Source organism: Oncorhynchus kisutch, unplaced genomic scaffold, assembly GCF_002021735.2.
Source record: "Oncorhynchus kisutch isolate 150728-3 unplaced genomic scaffold, Okis_V2 scaffold1091, whole genome shotgun sequence".
NCBI lineage: Eukaryota > Metazoa > Chordata > Actinopteri > Salmoniformes > Salmonidae > Oncorhynchus > Oncorhynchus kisutch.
In genome coordinates, this window is record NW_022263036.1 from 19,715 (window position 1) to 39,133 (window position 19,419).

A 19,419-nucleotide genomic window follows, 5' to 3' on the forward strand; every position below is an offset into this window, starting at 1 on the left:
CTCGTAAATCTATTATAAGAAATGTCCCCTAAAGAATTCAGCACCAACGCACCACCAGTATCGGAAGGTGATGGAATGCAAAGCAGCATACGCACTCCGTAGTCCACTGACTTTCAAATTGGACGTCAGACTTTTCAGTACTCGGACACAAATAACTAACTACTATTTATATCTCTATTATGTTGGTGGGAGTGGAAATCCGATGTTTCGCAAGTCCGTCGATTCCATTGTTTTTTTTTGCTGAAACGTCAATGAATCAGTTTTACCAAGCTGCCTAGTTGCCCTAGTAGGCGTTGCTCTCTGCAGTATTTAACAAGTGCACCGGGACAAAGCGAGGTAGTCTCTCGACAGAGCAGGAACCCGAGAGCTCTTCAGTCAATTTGCGTATAACCTACAGACTTCAATGGGCCTACTATAACCTCAATATTGACACCAGTCTAGGGACTCTCAAAGCATTCACGGGGACTTTCTGTGCAATTTCTGTGTTGACGGAGTTACAAAGGACACCGAAAGGCCTTTTGTAAGTAACCTTTAAATAACGCTACCCATAGTGCATTCTATCCTTCTTTTTCACTGACAGAAAATAAAATACATTTCGTTTTCATAGGCTATTATACTTTTTATAACTGGCATGTTATATGTTTGTTATTTGTTAGTTTTTCTTGAGTTTAGAAAACGAATGCTTCGACATTACCCAACCATTCCATGGCGCTGAGATTTGTTGTGCTCTGAAGTTGTCATACATTTGTAAAAGCGCCCCGGGTCTCACAGTTGGGGGTGTGGATTAACAGTGGGTTCTGTCGGATTAACAGTGGGTTATATCCCCGCAGACTGGTCTACATTCAATCAGATCTAGATTGCCCTGTATGTAAGCAAATGATACGGCAATGGATAGACGCACCTAAATTGTGCACAATATAGCTGACAGGTAGAGAGGTATAGCGTGTTCAGGAACTGTGGGTCTGTTTATGTGAATAAATCACGCATCAAATAATTCATGGACAAGTTCTGTAGTTTATAGTGTGTATTTCGGTTAACAAAAGTCGTTTATAGTAGGACAACATTCATCTACTGTATCTTCAGAAGACTTATGCACAATCACTAAAATCCCATTTAAGACTGACCCATTTTGGTCATTCACATATTCAGCAGGCTATATGCTGGATGGACACCGTTAATAGCCTACCTTTCAATGCATTAATTTAGTACAGATCGTTTCAGAATTTTCACTGTGAAAAAGAGTGGGGAGAGAGAAATGTGTGTGTGTGTGTGTGTGTGTGGGGGGGGGGGGGGGGTCCTTGGAGGAGGAGGGAAACAGTTTAAAGTTGCAGTGTTTCTTCTGAGACAAGAACTAGAAGGGGGATTGAGAGGGAGAGGGAGGATGGAGAGGGGTAGGGAAGATGGAAAGGGGAAGGGAGAGGGGTGGGAGAGGAGAGGGGGAAGGGAGATGGAGAGGGGAAGGGAGATGGAGAGGGGAAGGGAGATGGACAGGGAGATGGGGAGGGGAGGGGAGGGAGAAGGACAGGGAGATGGACAGGGAGCGGGGGAGGGACAGGGAGAGGGACAGGGACAGGGAGAGGGACAGGGAGATGGACAGGGAGAGGGGGGGGAGATGGACAGGGAGATGGACAGGGAGATGGACAGGGAGAGGGACAGGGAGAGGGGGAGGGAGATGGACAGGGAGAGGGACAGGGAGAGGGGGAGGGAGATGGACAGGGAGATGGACAGGGAGAGGGAGAGGGGGAGGGAGATGGACAGGGAGATGGACAGGGAGAGGGAGTGTATTATGCAGAGAGGAAAAAGCAGAAAATACAGAGATGGAGAAAGACAGAAAAACAGTGAGAAAGACTGAGGGACTGGGAGACTGGGAGACTGAGAGACTGGGAGACTGGGAGACTGAGAGACTGGGAGACTGGAGGACTGGGAGACTGGGAGACTGGGAGACTGAGAGACTGGGAGACTGGGAGACTGGGAGACTGGGAGACTGAGAGACTGGGAGACTGGGAGACTGAGAGACTGGGAGACTGAGAGACTGGAAGACTGGGAGACTGGGAGACTGAGAGACTGAGAGACTGGGAGACTGGGAGACTGGGAGACTGGGAGACTGGGAGACTGAGAGACTGGGAGACTGGGAGACTGGGAGACTGGGAGACTGGGAGACTGGGAGACTGAGGGACTGAGAGACTGAGAGACTGGAGACTGGGAGACTGGGAGACTGGGAGACTGAGAGACTGGAGACTGGAGACTGGAGACTGGGAGACTGAGAGACTGGGAGACTGGGAGACTGAGAGACTGGGAGACTGGGAGACTGGGAGACTGAGAGACTGGGAGACTGGGAGACTGAGAGACTGGGAGACTGGGAGACTGAGAGACTGGGAGACTGGGAGACTGGGAGACTGGGAGACTGAGAGACTGGGAGACTGGGAGACTGGGAGACTGAGAGACTGGGAGACTGGGAGACTGGGAGACTGAGAGACTGGGAGACTGGGGAGACTGAGAGACTGGGAGACTGGGAGACTGGGAGACTGAGAGACTGGGAGACTGGGAGACTGGGAGACTGAGAGACTGGGAGACTGGGAGACTGAGAGACTGGGAGACTGGGAGACTGGGAGACTGAGAGACTGGGAGACTGGGAGACTGGGAGACTGGGAGACTGGGAGACTGAGGAGACTGGGAGACTGGGAGACTGGGAGACTGAGAGACTGAGAGACTGGGAGACTGGGAGACTGAGAGACTGGGAGACTGGAGACTGAGAGACTGGGAGCGAGAAAGAGAGTGGAGTTGTGTATAATATGTGTATACTGTATGTTTGTTTGTGTGTGTGTGAGTACGTGAGTGTATGTGAGTGCGTTTGTGTGTGTCTGTGGTTGGATGTAATATTGGGGTGTGGTGGTGAGAGACGCTGTGTCCACACGGGCAGCTCTTTGTGCCCCAGACGTTGCTAGCTGCCCTGGGGCCATTGGGGGCTAGAGGGAGGACAAGGGAACCAGGTGAAGAGCCACTCTGTTTGACCAGTGAAAACACAACACATTTACAAGGACTGGGGTCCTGAAAAGGGCCGCTGCGTTTTATGGCACGTGGAGATGCAGCATTTAATGTTATCCATTCCCAAATGGATGGTGGTGGGATTGACGGCAGTAACAACACCAAGCTTTCTGCAGCTTTTGTTATTATGTGACCCACCTCTCCCAAATGGGCCAGGCTTTTAGTTTTCATCTGTCAGGGATTTAAGGTCATCTTAAAGACAGCTGTCTATCTACTCATGTTACCCACAATGCTTTTAAGGCTATATGGTAATTCTGTTAGATGAACAAACATCTGGCTAATGTTATCAGCAAATAAAGAAACGATTAAGTTGTTTGATGGTTAAATCCAGTTCATCCGTTTCAATTGCATTTATATTAGTTCTATTTGTTTTACAGACATGAGGTATAAACTCTGAACAGTCTGAACATGTCTTATAAGGTATAAACTCTGAACATGTCTGAACATGTCTTATAAGGTATAAACTCTGAACATGTCTGAACATGTCTTATAAGGTATAAACTCTGAACAGTCTGAACATGTCTTATAAAGTATAAACTCTGAACATGTCTTATAAGGTATAAACTCTGAACAGTCTGAACATACCTTATAAGGTATAAACTCTGAACAGTCTGAACATGTCTTATAAGGTATAAACTCTGAACAGTCTGAACATGTCTTATAAAGTATAAACTCTGAACAGTCTGAACATGTCTTATAAGGTATAAACTCTGAACATGTCTTATAAAGTATAAACTCTGAACAGTCTGAACATGTCTTATAAGGTATAAACTCTGAACATGTCTTATAAGGTATAAACTCTGAACAGTCTGAACATGTCTTATAAAGTGCTGTATTCCATGAAGACAGGCAGTAAAAGCCAAGTAGTGAGAGGTTTTCTCAGTGTGTGAAGGGCTACCCAGCAGCACCAGTTGCATCCTGTGTTCTATGGTTCCATCTGATGTGAAGCTCTCTGGCTCGCTTCACATCTCTCTCTCAACAACACGGCCCTCTGACCCCTCACCCTCGAACTGTCGGTTCAAAGGAAAGGGTCATGACATGATGCCGGTTCACTGTTTCTAGTGAAGAAAGGGACCGTTCACCTTCCATAGACAGACATGCACACACACACACACACTCCATCCTGTCCATATCTCAATCGCAGGCTACGTTTCCGTGTCCGTGAAGTTCTCACCTTGAGGTATTCCTGGGTCGCACTGAAAGCGTCAGTACTCTCTTCACTCTCTTTGTGCTCAAGGCTAAGTGAGTGTCGTTGAGAGGTCCTTGTGAGGTTGGGAGGTCCCTATTTCACAGTCATAAAAATGGATGTACACAAATACAATGGAATCATAAATGTCCATGCTCCACATGTACCTACAGTATTTAGTGATATTTATTTGATTTAGCTTAAAATTGGACCATGCCACAGTTACATTTGAAAATGGTTATTCTGAAAAGCACTTTATTTTCATTTAGTAATAAATCATTTACTGGCTTACTACAGTTCATAATTCAGTGGTAATACAGGCATAGTTGAAATAGTCCCTCAGCTCCCAGTTTGCAGTAGTCAGATTGGTCTCAGATGTGAGAATCTGTCTGTTTTAGACCATGATAACTCCTCCTTTGGCAGCGATGGCCCCAATCCTGCCTGTTATTTATGTACTTGGAGGAACTCGGCTTGTTATTGATGTACTTGGAGGAACTCTGCTGGTAATTGATGGACTAGATAGGAGGAACTTTGATTGTAATTGATGGACTAGGTAGGAGGAACTCTGCTTGTAATTGATGGACTAGGTAGGAGGAACTCTGCTTGTAATTGATGGACTAGGTAGGAGGAACTCTGCTTGTAATTGATGGACTAAGAGGAACTCGGGAGTCCTGAGGAATGTCTCTGTCTAATGAACTAGAGGGAAAACATTGAGAACATTCCTGGACACAGCATGCGATCGGTCGAACCCCCTGACATCCCACCATGCCGCCTCGGATAGAGGCGCCATGCCCATGGGGAGCACAGGGGACATGACCCTCAGATTTATCCTGTAATAAAAAATACTAAAGCGTCTCTTTAACACTACTAGCCACCTTGCGATTGTATGAAGTTGGCTTTAGCTATTCCAGATATGTTCCCAATCCCCCAACCCAATAACTAGCTACCCTAGTTGGAGTAGCTAGCTTGTCTAAAACGATCTGAGCTGGAATGCCTGCTGGCAAGGTTAGAAGACTTTAGAAAAGCAACCAATAAGTACATGTACTGAATAAGTCACATACCTTTCAATCTTTTACCCAGATTTTAGCAGAGATGCAGAGAGCATATTTAGTTTATTTAAAATAATAGCCACCGTTCAGGAGGATACAGACAGCTCAAGAGGTATGCTTAGATATGCAGAAAAATAAATAAATATATATTTTTACGTAGAATTAAGCATGGAAAATGCTGTTTCAGGAGATTGAAAAATTGAAGATTCTCCAACTTCAGGACCACCTAGCCCCAACCCCCCCCCCCCCCCAGACATCCTCACATACTTTGTACCCTCAGATTTCGGGGGTCATTGACGCCCCTGGCCTCTTGAGATGTTTTAGATAACGCCTGTTGTCCCTCTAAACAAATTATTGTTTGACATATTTGGTCCATATGTTTGTGTGGTCACCCAGCAAATGTCTTGTTTTGCAAATGGCCATATTTCCCCTCATACAGCCCCTCAGTTGATCCATTTGTTTTGCGCAAACTCTAACCAACTAACTTCTTGCTTTACAGATTGTGGATTCTGGCTTTTTCACAACACGACCTTCCCCCTACTGCGGTGAACGCCACCATGAGTCTGAGTGTGAACGAGCTGACGGAGCTGATGGAGATGTGGGCGGAGCTTAACTTCACAGGGGACAACATGTCATCCCACCACGTAGAGGCTTTGCTGTGCCCGGCTGGGTTCAGCCACGCGGCGGTGCTCTACACCCTCTCTGTCCTCTACATCTTCATCTTCCTGGTGGGCCTGGCCGCCAACACCCTGGTGGTGTGGGTCAACCTCCGCTCAGAGAGGAACCGCTTTGAAACCCACCTGTACATCCTCAACCTGGCTGTGGCTGACCTCTGTGTGGTGGCTACTCTCCCAGTCTGGGTCAGCTCGCTGCTACAGCGCGGCCACTGGCCCTTCGGCGAGGCCGTCTGTAAGATCACCCACCTGGTGTTCAGCGTCAACCTCTTCGGGAGTATCTTCTTCCTCACCTGTATGAGCGTGGACCGCTACCTGTCCGTGGCGCTATTCGGCGACGGAGGGAACAGCCGCAGGAAGAAGGTGGTGCGGAGGGTGATCTGTATCCTGGTTTGGCTGCTGGCACTGGCCGCCTCCGTCCCAGACACTTACTTTCTGCAGGCGGTCAAGTCCACACACTCTGACGCCACCCTGTGCCGGCCCGTCTACCCCACTGACAACCCCCGAGAGTGGATGGTGGGCATCCAGCTTAGCTTCATCGTCCTGGGCTTCGCCATCCCGTTCCCAGTCATCGCTGTCTTCTACCTGTTATTAGCAAGCTCCATTGGCAACGCCAACCCGCCCGGCTCCAGTGCCAACTCAAACCAGGAGCGCCGCATCAGGTGAGTGTCCCCCTTACACACACACACACACACGCACGCACGCACGCACACATGCACACACAAACGCACACACAAACACGCACACACACACACACAAACACGCACACGCATGCACAAATGCACACACACGCACAGACACACACACACACACGCAAATACGCTTTATAAATCCAATCAATGATCAATGATTAATCAATGATTATTTTTAGCCGGAAGATCATCCTGACCTACATTGTGGTGTTCCTGGTCTGCTGGCTGCCCTACCACGGAGTCCTATTGGTCGACACTTTATCTCTCCTCAATGTCCTGCCCTTCAGCTGCAGGCTGGAGAACTTCCTGTATGTGTCCCTCCACCTGACCCAGTGCTTCAGCCTCATCCACTGCTGCATCAACCCCGTCATTTATAACTTCATCAACAGAAACTACCGTTACGACCTCATGAAGGCCTTCATCTTCAAGTATTCCACCAAGACGGGCCTGGCCAAGCTCATTGACGCATCACATGTGTCCGAGACAGAGTACTTGGCCGTGGCGGCTGTGGAGAATAACGTGTGATTGGCCCGCTGGGAGAGGAAAATTGTCCCTGAGGGGAAAATTGTCTTGGACACACAGAGGTGATGTCACACAACTCACAGAGAACTGACTCTCTACCAAACGGACTCTATTTAAGGCCTGCTGAATGGGCTGAACAGTTAACTGACTGAATGCAGTCCCTGGGAAGGACATCTCAAGCACATTAGACGCACTGTAAAAGACCAAGACAAAATATGCTCTGTTTCAGTGTAACTCCCGTTTTGTTGTAACTTCCCCCTTTCTGAGTGAGTTTGGTTAACTTCCCCCTTTCTGAGTGAGTTTGGTTAACTTCCCCCTTTCTGAGTGAGTTTGGTTAACTTCCCCCTTTCTGAGTGAGTTTGGTTAACTTCCACCTTTCTGAGTGAGTTTGGTTAACTTCCCCTTTCTGAGTGAGTTTGGTTAACTTCCCCCTTTCTGAGTGAGTTTGGTTAACTTCCCCTTTCTGAGTGAGTTTGGTTAACTTCCCCCTTTCTGAGTGAGTTTGGTTAACTTCCACCTTTCTGAGTGAGTTTGGTTAACTTCCCCTTTCTGAGTGAGTTTGGTTAACTTCCCCCTTTCTGAGTGAGTTTGGTTAACTTCCCCCTTTCTGAGTGAGTTTGGTTAACTTCCCCCTTTCTGAGTGAGTTTGGTTAACTTCCCCCTTTCTGAGTGAGTTTGGTTAACTTCCCCCTTTCTGAGTGAGTTTGGTTAACTTCCCCCTTTCTGAGTGAGTTTGGTTAACTTCCCCCTTTCTGAGTGAGTTTGGTTAACTTCCCCCTTGCCTAGTAACAGGGGTGGGGAGGTCTTCTTGAGAAAGCACTTCTTCTGAACTGGAGACTTGGTGTCACCCAAACAGATGGTTCAACGACACCGTAAACACACACACACACACACACACACACACACACACACACACACACACACACACACACACACACACACACACACACACACACACACACACACACACACCCTTCCCCCTGCCCTGGTCAGAGCCACAGCGGAGGGCGACGAGGTGCTCTCCCTGCCAGTGTTTATGTGAGCAGGCAGTCAGTCAACCAGACTCCATTACCCTGAAGGACCTGCCACTGAATCAAGCCACTGTGTTTACATGGAAATCAGGAATGTCAAACGGACTGACAGCCGAGACCAGAGTCAAAACTCTAAAGCTATATTTGATTTTGTATTCTTTATTCTGATCCCCATCAGCTGACTCTTAAGCAACTTCTGGTCTTCACTGGGGCCATAAAAAAGACATTACAAACACGAAAGCCAATCGGTAGAATGTGAGAAGTAGATGTATGTATGTTGATGTGTGTATGATGGTTAGTGAGGTGTCAATGTGAGAAGTAGATGTATGTATGTTGATGTGTGTATGATGGTTAGTGAGGTGTCAATATAAAGCCAGGAGAATCCATCCAGTCCCAAACACTCCTCTAGATGACGCATTTAGAAAGTATTGGTGCTTAGTATGTAGAATGAAGGAGTACACTTTCAAATCCATAGTTTATTCTGTAAATATCATATTTATATATTTGTTGATCTGTAGGCGCAGTGATTTTGTGAAGTTTTGTGAAACGGAATCAATGAAGGTGCTTTCTGTGTAATGTTTAAAAATGGCAGTTCTGCTACTGTTTAAAATAATATACTATTAGTTATATTTCAGTTGTTCTTTTTGTTCAACTCGTTTGCATTTATTTCACAACACAAAAGAAAAACAGCCAATGTGTGTACATTTCAGTCACAACCTGCAACTCTTTTTGAATTTGCAAACGCAGTTTCTTGCCAGTCAGTGGATGTTTTTACGCTCTTGTGTAAAATAACAAATAAATGCACAAAACGGTTTATTATTGCCTAGAACAATATGTGTCTGTGTGTGTTCTAGAATGTATGAGTTGTGTTCTCTTCTAGAACAACATGTGTCTGTGTGTGTTCTAGAATGTATGAGTTGTGTTCTCTTCCAGAACAACATGTGTCTGTGTGTGTTCTAGAATGTATGGGTTGTGTTTTCTTCCAGAACAACATGTGTCTGTGTGTGTTCTAGAATGTATGAGTTGTGTTCTCTTCCAGAACAACATGTGTCTGTGTGTGTTCTAGAATGTATGGGTTGTGTTTTCTTCCAGAACAACATGTGTCTGTGTGTGTTCTAGAATGTATGAGTTGTGTTCTCTTCCAGAACAACATGTGTCTGTGTGTGTTCTAGAATGTATGGGTTGTGTTTTCTTCCAGAACAACATGTGTCTGTGTGTGAGTGTCAGAACCTAATCAGCACCAACTGTGCTCCACCCCAGTTATTCCCTGTAGTTTGTGTCTGGATGAAGAGAAACCCCAGGTGTTCACCAAGTCAGTTAACCGTGTCAATGACAGACCTTTCTACCCACCGGGGGCTGAAGCTGCACCAACTGTGTGTAAATGACACTGTCCTGGTAGAACCCTGTTTAACCAGCTGATGGGAAGAAAATAAAGAAAAACACATATCACAACATGGAAGTTATTGAACACATCTCTTCTTTTCCACAACATACAACATCTTGTTAAAACCGTGTTTATCCCAAAGAACTCTGTATATATGGGGTAGTTTATATGTTTAGCTGCTGCAGATTCAGGACATGAAAGGAGAAATATTGAAATCACAATTATTCATGTTTCTCCAATAACAACAACCAAGACAAGATATTTAATAAACACACAAACAAACCACCTCCCTGGTGGGAACTATGCTCTTCCAGTAGGGTTGTCCCCTGTGTCAGGGGCAGTCGCATCCACATTAGCCCAGTGGAGTGTGATGAGGGCAACAGACAGACTGACTGACAGTGGCTCCTGATTGGCTCCTGGAGGATTCCTCCAGCCCTGTCTAAACTTGTCCCCCACCCCAGAGGCCTCAGGCTAGGCTTGTTACGTGGAGTAGCAGGTAGGCAGAGAGGCCGCGTTCTGGCAGGAGACATAATGATGTTTGAAAGCTTACAAGTTAGCTGTTACACGGATTGTTATGAGAGTTGACTCAGAAGTTGGTTTAGGGATATCTGGGTAGTCCAGTCAATGAAACTCAAAGACATGAGTATCTGGTTTCCAACTGGTTTTCAGGGTTAACTAGTTTGGCATCTACCCAGCCTGTCCCAATCAAGCACTTTCCACTATTTATAAGATTCTATAGGAGAACATACAGAAAGAGGCATGACAGTCAGGACATTAAGACAGTGAGACAACAGCTAAGACGAACCCCTGTGCTATTTCACTGTTTCACTCTCCCGTCCAAACATCAATGGGGACTTCCAGAACAACGCCAGAGAGGTCTTAGAGCATCGCACCCTCTCCTGTGTGAGGGCCTCCTGAATGGACTGATCGTGGGAGCAGTGTGCGTCTGAATGCCAAAGGCCTCCGCGGCGGCACAGCCATGTAGCAGAACAAACAGCCTTTCACTGTATCCTCATTCCTCCTGGGACACAGAAAAGCCGGCGGTGTGTGTGTATGAGTGGTTGTGTGTGTGTGTGGATTCCTCGTTCTCACGGCCATGAATGTGGCAGTGAAACAGCGATCTGATCCACTGTCAGATCAGTCTCCCAGGAGGTATTGGCTCATTATCCAACCCCACTCCTCCACCCCTCATCAACCCCTCCCTCATCCTCCCATCCCCCCTCATCCTCCCATCCTCCCATCCTCCCACATCCTCCCATCCTCCCTCATCCTCCTATCCTCCCTCATCCTCCCATCCTCCCTCAATCTCCCATCCTCCCTCATCCTCCCACATCCTCCCACATCCTCCCATCCTCCCTCATCCTCCCATCCATCCCTCATCCGCTGTTCTGTTAGAAGGTGGGAGCGGGAAGCAGGGCTGACGCCTGATGGACTGATCTGGTCATGACAAACATGAGTAGAATCGTCAGACCGTCTTGTGCTGAATCTTAATTCCCACCAATTAAAAGTCTTTCTGGAGAGACACTGGAGTTGAACTCACTGTTGGCGAGAGCTGCCATATCAGTGTAGACTGGAGGAACCTGCTCTTGCTAGTGTCAGATTGTCAATGGATTCCATGAAACAGATTTATACACATGAACGAACAGACTAATAAACATAGATTGCATCTATGCTGCATCTAGGCAATTGACCCCTCCGTTGGGGCAACGGGGGAACAAGCTCTGTATATAATCTGATTCACTTTCCAAACCATGGCACTGAAATGGATATCAACTGCACTGTACCAAATGTGGAAGTCTGAGGGTCATTATCATAACATAATGTATGTGAGGGCATTTCCCTTGTAGAAGGAAACCTGTCCAGCATAACAACCAGACAGGTCAGAGCTGAAACAATAGTGGGTAGTTCAGACTCTTCATTGGTATCATGAGGATAGTCAGAGTTGAAACAATAGTGGGTAGTTCAGACTCTTCATTGGTATCATGAGGATAGTCAGAGTTGAAACAATAGTGGGTAGTTCAGACTCTTCATTGGTATCATGAGGATAGTCAGAGCTGAAACATTAGTGGGTAGATAAGACTCTTCATTGGTATCATCAGGATAGTCAGAGCTGGAACAATAGTGGGTAGATAAGACTCATGAGGAGTAGTCAGTGCATTCACAAGACAAAAGTCTATGTTCCAACATGTGTAACAGAATAACATTTAGAATGCATGTCCAACACATTGCTTCTAATTGGTACGCTATGAACATTGGAACAGAGCATTCAAGGCCAATCAGTGAACGCCTGCATAGGTCATGTGGGAAAGGGCGGAGGTCAGTGGATTTGCATGTTTCACTTGGCTTCACCCTGTGGGGCCTCTACTTCTGATGTTAGATGTTAGCATAGCGCTAATGGACCAATCAACAGCTGCCTGTGTATACGCGGTCTGAGCTGCTAGTTTAAACTAACTTTAACCCTGCTCCGTTGTTTGGTAATTAGCTTGTAAAGTGCAAATAGACATAGTGGTTCTCTCATGGGGGGTCTCTGGACTGGTTATAGGTTAGCTTATTGGTCAGTCTTTATCCAGTGTGGGGAGGACATTCCTAACCCATAGAAAGGTGAAGCTAACTGGGTCAAGGATCAGTGGAGATGGAGCATTGAGGAATGAACAACTTTCGTTCTATTGGGTCATCTGGGTACAGAGACCACATGATTATTTCTTCAAATGGGGTCTTCCTGGGCCGGTCCGAAATGGAAGAAAACCCTATTTTGTTCCTGTCATGTGACACCATGTTGGGAAACAGGCAGGTAATGATGGGAAGAGATGATTGTGATAATTTTTACAGGGAGGTGGTTTTGCCTCTATTCTATGTTCTGTAAATTGTGAAAGTATCAACAGTAATGTTTATAGAATAGTTATCCGGAGCAGAATGTGTCTTGGAGAGGGAGGGACAGACAGACAGACAGACAGACAGACAGACAGACACTCAGCGAGGGGAAGACAGACAGAGCCTGTCCTTCCCTGCCCTCCTGTGTGAGGACAGACAGACAGACAGACAGACAGACAGACAGACAGACAGACAGACAGACAGACAGACAGACAGACAGACAGACAGACAGACAGACAGACAGACAGACAGACAGACAGACAGACAGACAGACAGACAGACAGACAGAGCCTGTCCTTCCCTGCCCTCCTGTGTGAGGACAGACAGACAGACAGAGCCTGTCCTTCCCTGCCCTCCTGTGTGAGGACAGACAGACAGACAGACAGAGCCTGTCCTTCCCTGCCCTCCTGTGTGAGGACAGACAGACAGACAGACAGAGCCTGTCCTTCCCTGCCCTCCTGTGTGAGGACAGACAGACAGACAGACAGACAGACAGACAGACAGACAGACAGACAGACAGACAGACAGACAGACAGACAGACAGACAGACAGAGCCTGTCCTTCCCTGCCCTCCTGTGTGAGGACAGACAGACAGAGCCTGTCCTTCCCTGCCCTCCTGTGTGAGGACAGACAGACAGAGCCTGTCCTTCCCTGCCCTCCTGTGTGAGGACAGACAGACAGACAGACAGACAGAGCCTGTCCTTCCCTGCCCTCCTGTGTGAGGACAGACAGACAGACAGACAGACAGACAGACAGACAGACAGACAGACAGACAGACAGACAGACAGACAGACAGACAGACAGACAGACAGACAGAGCCTGTCCTTCCCTGCCCTCCTGTGTGAGGACAGACAGACAGACAGACAGACAGAGCCTGTCCTTCCCTGCCCTCCTGTGTGAGGACAGACAGACAGACAGACAGAGCCTGTCCTTCCCTGCCCTCCTGTGTGAGGACAGACAGACAGACAGACAGACAGACAGACAGACAGACAGACAGACAGACAGACAGACAGACAGACAGACAGACAGACAGACAGAGCCTGTCCTTCCCTGCCCTCCTGTGTGAGGACAGACAGACAGACAGACAGACAGAGCCTGTCCTTCCCTGCCCTCCTGTGTGAGGACAGACGGACAGACAGACAGACAGACAGACAGAGCCTGTCCTTCCCTGCCCTCCTGTGTGAGGACAGACAGACAGACAGACAGAGCCTGTCCTTCCCTGCCCTCCTGTGTGAGGACAGACAGACAGACAGAGCCTGTCCTTCCCTGCCCTCCTGTGTGAGGACAGACAGACAGAGCCTGTCCTTCCCTGCCCTCCTGTGTGAGGACAGACAGACAGACAGACAGACAGAGCCTGTCCTTCCCTGCCCTCCTGTGTGAGGACAGACAGACAGACAGACAGAGCCTGTCCTTCCCTGCCCTCCTGTGTGAGGACAGACAGACAGACAGGACAATGTTACTGAAAAGAAAGAAAGGAAAAATAAATGATTTTCATACTTTCCCTACGTAGAATTGAACCTTTGATTCAATAATAACCAACTGTTAATCTGATTGATGTCTGGACTACAAAAGGAATGCTTGCAGCCGTTTAAACAGAGATTTGGGTGCATTATTAGAAAAATCTAATAATTACAATGTTATTTTTTAGATCAGTGGGGTTATATATAAAAGGCTCCCATTGGAACAAGATACTAGGGCAACAAACTGCACTTGGCATTCAGCTAGATTCACTAATTGGAAAGCCTTGGCCTGGTTTTCCCCTTTCAAACAGTGAAATCCATAATTCATATTTGTCCTGCTGAGATGAAAACAAGCCGACATCCCCTCGACAAGGGGGTAGTCTGCAGCTAGCGCTCAGCATTGTGGGTCAAGGCTCAGTAGCCTAGACAACTTGAGAGGTTATTTTCATAGATCTAACCTCTCTCCATAGCAACTAGTCTGTAGCCATGGAGATCTGGTGTTATTGTCAGAAAGTAATATTGATGATTTGCATAGACAGAACGTCTACTCCTCAAACTCAAAGCTCTTTACCTATATTGATATGTGGTTAAGTCAACATCATTATTAGTTAGACACACCACAGAATGGTTGAAGCATTACACTACACTGTATTTGAGATGCAGCATTCCATTAAATGTCCTTCTTTCTGTGTGTCAGTACATTGGGGCCCAGGCCTGGCCAGTTACGGAGGCAGAAGTTCCTTAGTTAGTCAGTTAGGCCAATTCAATTCAAGGGGCTTTATTGGCATGGGAAACATATGTTAACATTGCCAAAGCAAGTGAAGTAGATAAATATACAAAAGTGAAATAAACAATAAAATGAACAGTAAACATTACACTCACAGAAGTTCCAAAAGATTAAAGACATTACAAATGTCATATTATGTAATGATGTGTTGTAACGATATGCAAATGGTTAAAGTACAAAAGGGAAAATAAATAAACATAAATATGGGTTGTATTTACAATGGTGTATGTTCTTCACTGGTTGACCTTCATTGTGGGGACAGGTCACAAATCTTGCTGCTGTGATGGCACACTGTGGTAGTTCACCCAGTAGATATGGGAGTTTATCAAAATTGGGGTTGTTTTCAAATTCTCTCTCTTTCTCTTCTGCCCTTCAGAGGCATGGGAGGAGTAGTGTGAGTAGGGATCTCTCTCTTCTGCCCTTCAGAGGCATGGGAGGAGTAGTGTGAGTAGGAATCTCTCTCTTCTGCCCTTCAGAGGCATGGGAGGAGTAGTGTGAGTAGGGACCTCTCTCTTCTGCCCTTCAGATGCATGGGAGGAGTAGTGTGAGTAGGGATCTCTCTCTTCTGCCCTTCAGAGGCATGGGAGGAGTAGTGTTTATTTCACCTTTATTTAACCAGGTAGGCTAGTTGAGAACAAGTTCTCATTTGCAACTGCGACCTGGCCAAGATAAAGCATAGCAGTGTGAGCATACAACAAAGAGTTACACATGGAGTAAACAATTAACAAGTCAATAACACAGTAGAAAACGAAGGGGGGGTCTATATACAATGTGTGCAAAAGGCATGAGGAGGTAGGCAAATAATTACAATTTTGCAGATTAACACTGGAGTGATAAAAGATCAGATGGTCATGTACAGGTAGAGATATTGGTGTGCAGAAGAGCAGAAAAGTAAATAAATAAAAACAGTACGGGGATGAGGTAGGTGAAAAGGGTGGGCTATTTACCAATAGACTATGTACAGCTGCAGCGATCGGTTAGCTGCTCAGATAGCTGATGTTTGAAGTTGGTGAGGGAGATGAAAGTCTCCAACTTCAGCGATTTTTGCAATTCGTTCCAGTCACAGGCAGCAGAGTACTGGAACGAAAGGCGGCCAAATGAGGTGTTGGCTTTAGGGATGATCAGTGAGATACACCTGCTGGAGCGCGTGCTACGGATGGGTGTTGCCATCGTGACCAGTGAGCTGAGATAAGGCGGAGCTTTACCTAGCATAGACTTGTAGATGACCTGGAGCCAGTGGGTCTGGCGACGAATATGTAGCGAGGGCCAGCCGACTAGAGCATACAAGTCGCAGTGGTGGGTAGTATAAGGTGCTTTAGTGACAAAACGGATGGCACTGTGATAGACTGCATCCAGTTTGCTGAGTAGAGTGTTGGAAGCCATTTTGTAGATGACATCGCCGAAGTCGAGGATCGGTAGGATAGTCAGTTTTACTAGGGTAAGCTTGGCGGCTTGAGTGAAGGAGGCTTTGTTGCGGAATAGAAAGCCGACTCTTGATTTGATTTTCGATTGGAGATGTTTGATATGAGTCTGGAAGGAGAGTTTGCAGTCTAGCCAGACACCTAGGTACTTATAGACGTCCACATATTCTAGGTCGGAACCATCCAGGGTGGTGATGCTAGTCGGGCATGCAGGTGCAGGCAGCGACCGGTTGAAAAGCATGCATTTGGTTTTACTAGCGTTTAAGAGCAGTTGGAGGCCACGGAAGGAGTGTTGTATGGCATTGAAGCTTGTTTGGAGGTTAGATAGCACAGTGTCCAAAGACGGGCCGAAAGTATATAGAATGGTGTCGTCTGCGTAGAGGTGGATCAGGGAATCGCCCGCAGCAAGAGCAACATCATTGATATACACAGAGAAAAGAGTCGGCCCGAGAATTGAACCCTGTGGCACCCCCATAGAGACTGCCAGAGGACCGGACAGCATGCCCTCCGATTTGACACACTGAACTCTGTCTGCAAAGTAGTTGGTGAACCAGGCAAGGCAGTCATCCGAAAAACCGAGGCTACTGAGTCTGCCGATAAGAATATGGTGATTGACAGAGTCGAAAGCCTTGGCGAGGTCGATGAAGACGGCTGCACAGTACTGTCTTTTATCGATGGCGGTTATGATGTCGTTTAGTACCTTGAGTGTGGCTGAGGTGCACCCATGACCGGCTCGGAAACCAGATTGCACAGCGGAGAAGGTACGGTGGGATTCGAGATGGTCAGTGACCTGTTTGTTGACTTGGCTTTCGAAGACCTTAGATAGGCAGGGCAGGATGGATATAGGTCTGTAACAGTTTGGGTCCAGGGTGTCTCCCCCTTTGAAGAGGGGGATGACTGCGGCAGCTTTCCAATCCTTGGGGATCTCAGACGAGATGAAAGAGAGGTTGAACAGGCTGGTAATAGGGGTTGCGACAATGGTGGCAGATAGTTTCAGAAATAGAGGGTCCAGATTGTCAAGCCCAGCTGATTTGTACGGGTCCAGGTTTTGCAGCTCTTTCAGAACATCTGCTATCTGGATTTGGGTAAAGGAGAACCTGGAGAGGCTTGGGCGAGGAGCTGCGGGGGGGGCGGAGCTGTTGGCCGAGGTTGAAGTAGCCAGGCGGAAGGCATGGCCAGCCGTTGAGAAATGCTTATTGAAGTTTTCGATAATCATGGATTTATCAGTGGTGACCGTGTTACCTAGCCTCAGTGCAGTGGGCAGCTGGGAGGAGGTGCTCTTGTTCTCCATGGACTTCACAGTGTCCCAGAACTTTTTGGAGTTGGAGCTACAGGATGCAAACTTCTGCCTGAAGAAGCTGGCCTTAGCTTTCCTGACTGACTGCGTGTATTGGTTCCGGACTTCCCTGAACAGTTGCATATCACGGGGACTATTCGATGCTATTGCAGTCCGCCACAGGATGTTTTTGTGCTGGTCGAGGGCAGTCAGGTCTGGGGTGAACCAAGGGCTGTATCTGTTCTTAGTTCTGCATTTTTTGAACGGAGCATGCTTATCTAAAATGGTGAGGAAGTTACTTTTAAAGAATGACCAGGCATCCTCAACTGACGGGATGAGGTCAATGTCCTTCCAGGATACCCTGGCCAGGTCGATTAGAAAGGCCTGCTCACAGAAGTGTTTTAGGGAGCGTTTGACAGTGATGAGGGGTGGTCGTTTGACTGCGGCTCCGTAGCGGATACAGGCAATGAGGCAGTGATCGCTGAGATCCTGGTTGAAGACAGCGGAGGTGTATTTGGAGGGCCAGTTGGTCAGGATGACGTCTATGAGGGTGCCCTTGTTTACAGAGTTAGGGTTGTACCTGGTGGGTTCCTTGATGATTTGTGTGAGATTGAGGGCATCTAGCTTAGATTGTAGGACTGGCGGGGTGTTAAGCATATCCCAGTTTAGGTCACCTAACAGAACAAACTCTGAAGCTAGATGGGGGGCGATCAATTCACAAATGGTGTCCAGGGCACAGCTGGGAGCTGAGGGGGGTCGGTAGCAGGTGGCAACCGTGAGAGACTTATTTCTGGAGAGAGTAATTTTCAAAATTAGTAGTTCGAACTGTTTGGGTATGGACCTGGAAAGTATGACATTACTTTGCAGGCCATCTCTGCAGTAAACTGCAGTAAACTGCAGTAAACTGTGTGAGTAGGGATCTCTCTCTTCTGCCCTTCAGAGGCGTAGTGTGAGTAGGAATCTCTCTCTTCTGCCCTTCAGAGGCATGGGAGGAGTAGTGTGAGTAGGGATCTCTCTCTTCTGCCCTTCAGAGGCATGGGAGGAGTGTGTGAGTAGGGATCTCTCTCTTCTGTCCTTCAGAGGCATGGGAGGAGTAGTGTGAGTAGGGATCTCTCTCTTCTGCCCTTCAGAGGCATGGGAGGAGTAGTGTGAGTAGGGATCTCTCTCTTCTGCCCTTCAGAGGCATGGGAGGAGTAGTGTGAGTAGGAATCTCTCTCTTCTGCCCTTCAGAGGCATGGGAGGAGTAGTGTGAGTAGGGATCTCTCTCTTCTGCCCTTCAGAGGCATGGGAGGAGTGTGTGAGTAGGGATCTCTCTCTTCTGCCCTTCAGAGGCATGGGAGGAGTAGTGTGAGTAGGGATATCTCTCTTCTGCCCTTCAGAGGCATGGGAGGAGTAGTGTGAGTAGGGACCTCTCTCTTCTGCCCTTCAGAGGCATGGGAGGAGTAGTGTGAGTAGGGACCTCTCTCTTCTGCCCTTCAGATGCATGGGAGGAGTGTGTGAGTAGGGACCTCTCTCTTCTGCCCTTCAGAGGCATGGGAGGACTAGTGTGAGTAGGAATCTCTCTCTTCTGTCCTTCAGAGGCATGGGAGGACTAGTGTGAGTAGGAATCTCTCTCTTCTGCCCTTCAGAGGCATGGGAGGAGTAGTGTGAGTAGGGATCTCTCTCTTCTGCCCTTCAGAGGCATGGGAGGAGTAGTGTGAGTAGGAATCTCTCTCTTCTGCCCTTCAGAGGCATGGAAGGAGTAGTGTGAGTAGGGATCTCTCTCTTCTGCCCTTCAGAGGCATGGGAGGAGTGTGTGAGTAGGGATCTCTCTCTTCTGCCCTTCAGAGGCATGGGAGGAGTAGTGTGAGTAGGGATCTCTCTCTTCTGCCCTTCAGAGGCATGGGAGGAGTAGTGTGAGTAGGGATCTCTCTCTTCTGCCCTTCAGAGGCATGGGAGGAGTAGTGTGAGTAGGGATCTCTCTCTTCTGCCCTTCAGAGGCATGGGAGGAGTAGTGTGAGTAGGAATCTCTCTCTTCTGCC

General features: G+C 47.5%; 1 protein-coding gene across 1 annotated transcript; it reads left to right on the forward strand.

Annotated features, from left to right (window-relative positions):
* Window positions 1-156: 156 nt before the first annotated feature.
* On the forward strand, window positions 157-8,063 carry LOC109886309 (atypical chemokine receptor 3). Its single transcript, XM_020478023.2, has 3 exons — window positions 157-520; window positions 5,780-6,616; window positions 6,826-8,063. The coding sequence occupies exons 2-3, from the start codon at window positions 5,838-5,840 to the stop codon at window positions 7,169-7,171; spliced, it is 1,125 nt and encodes a 374-aa protein (XP_020333612.2). The 5' UTR covers window positions 157-520; window positions 5,780-5,837; the 3' UTR covers window positions 7,172-8,063.
* Window positions 8,064-19,419: the final 11,356 nt, after the last annotated feature.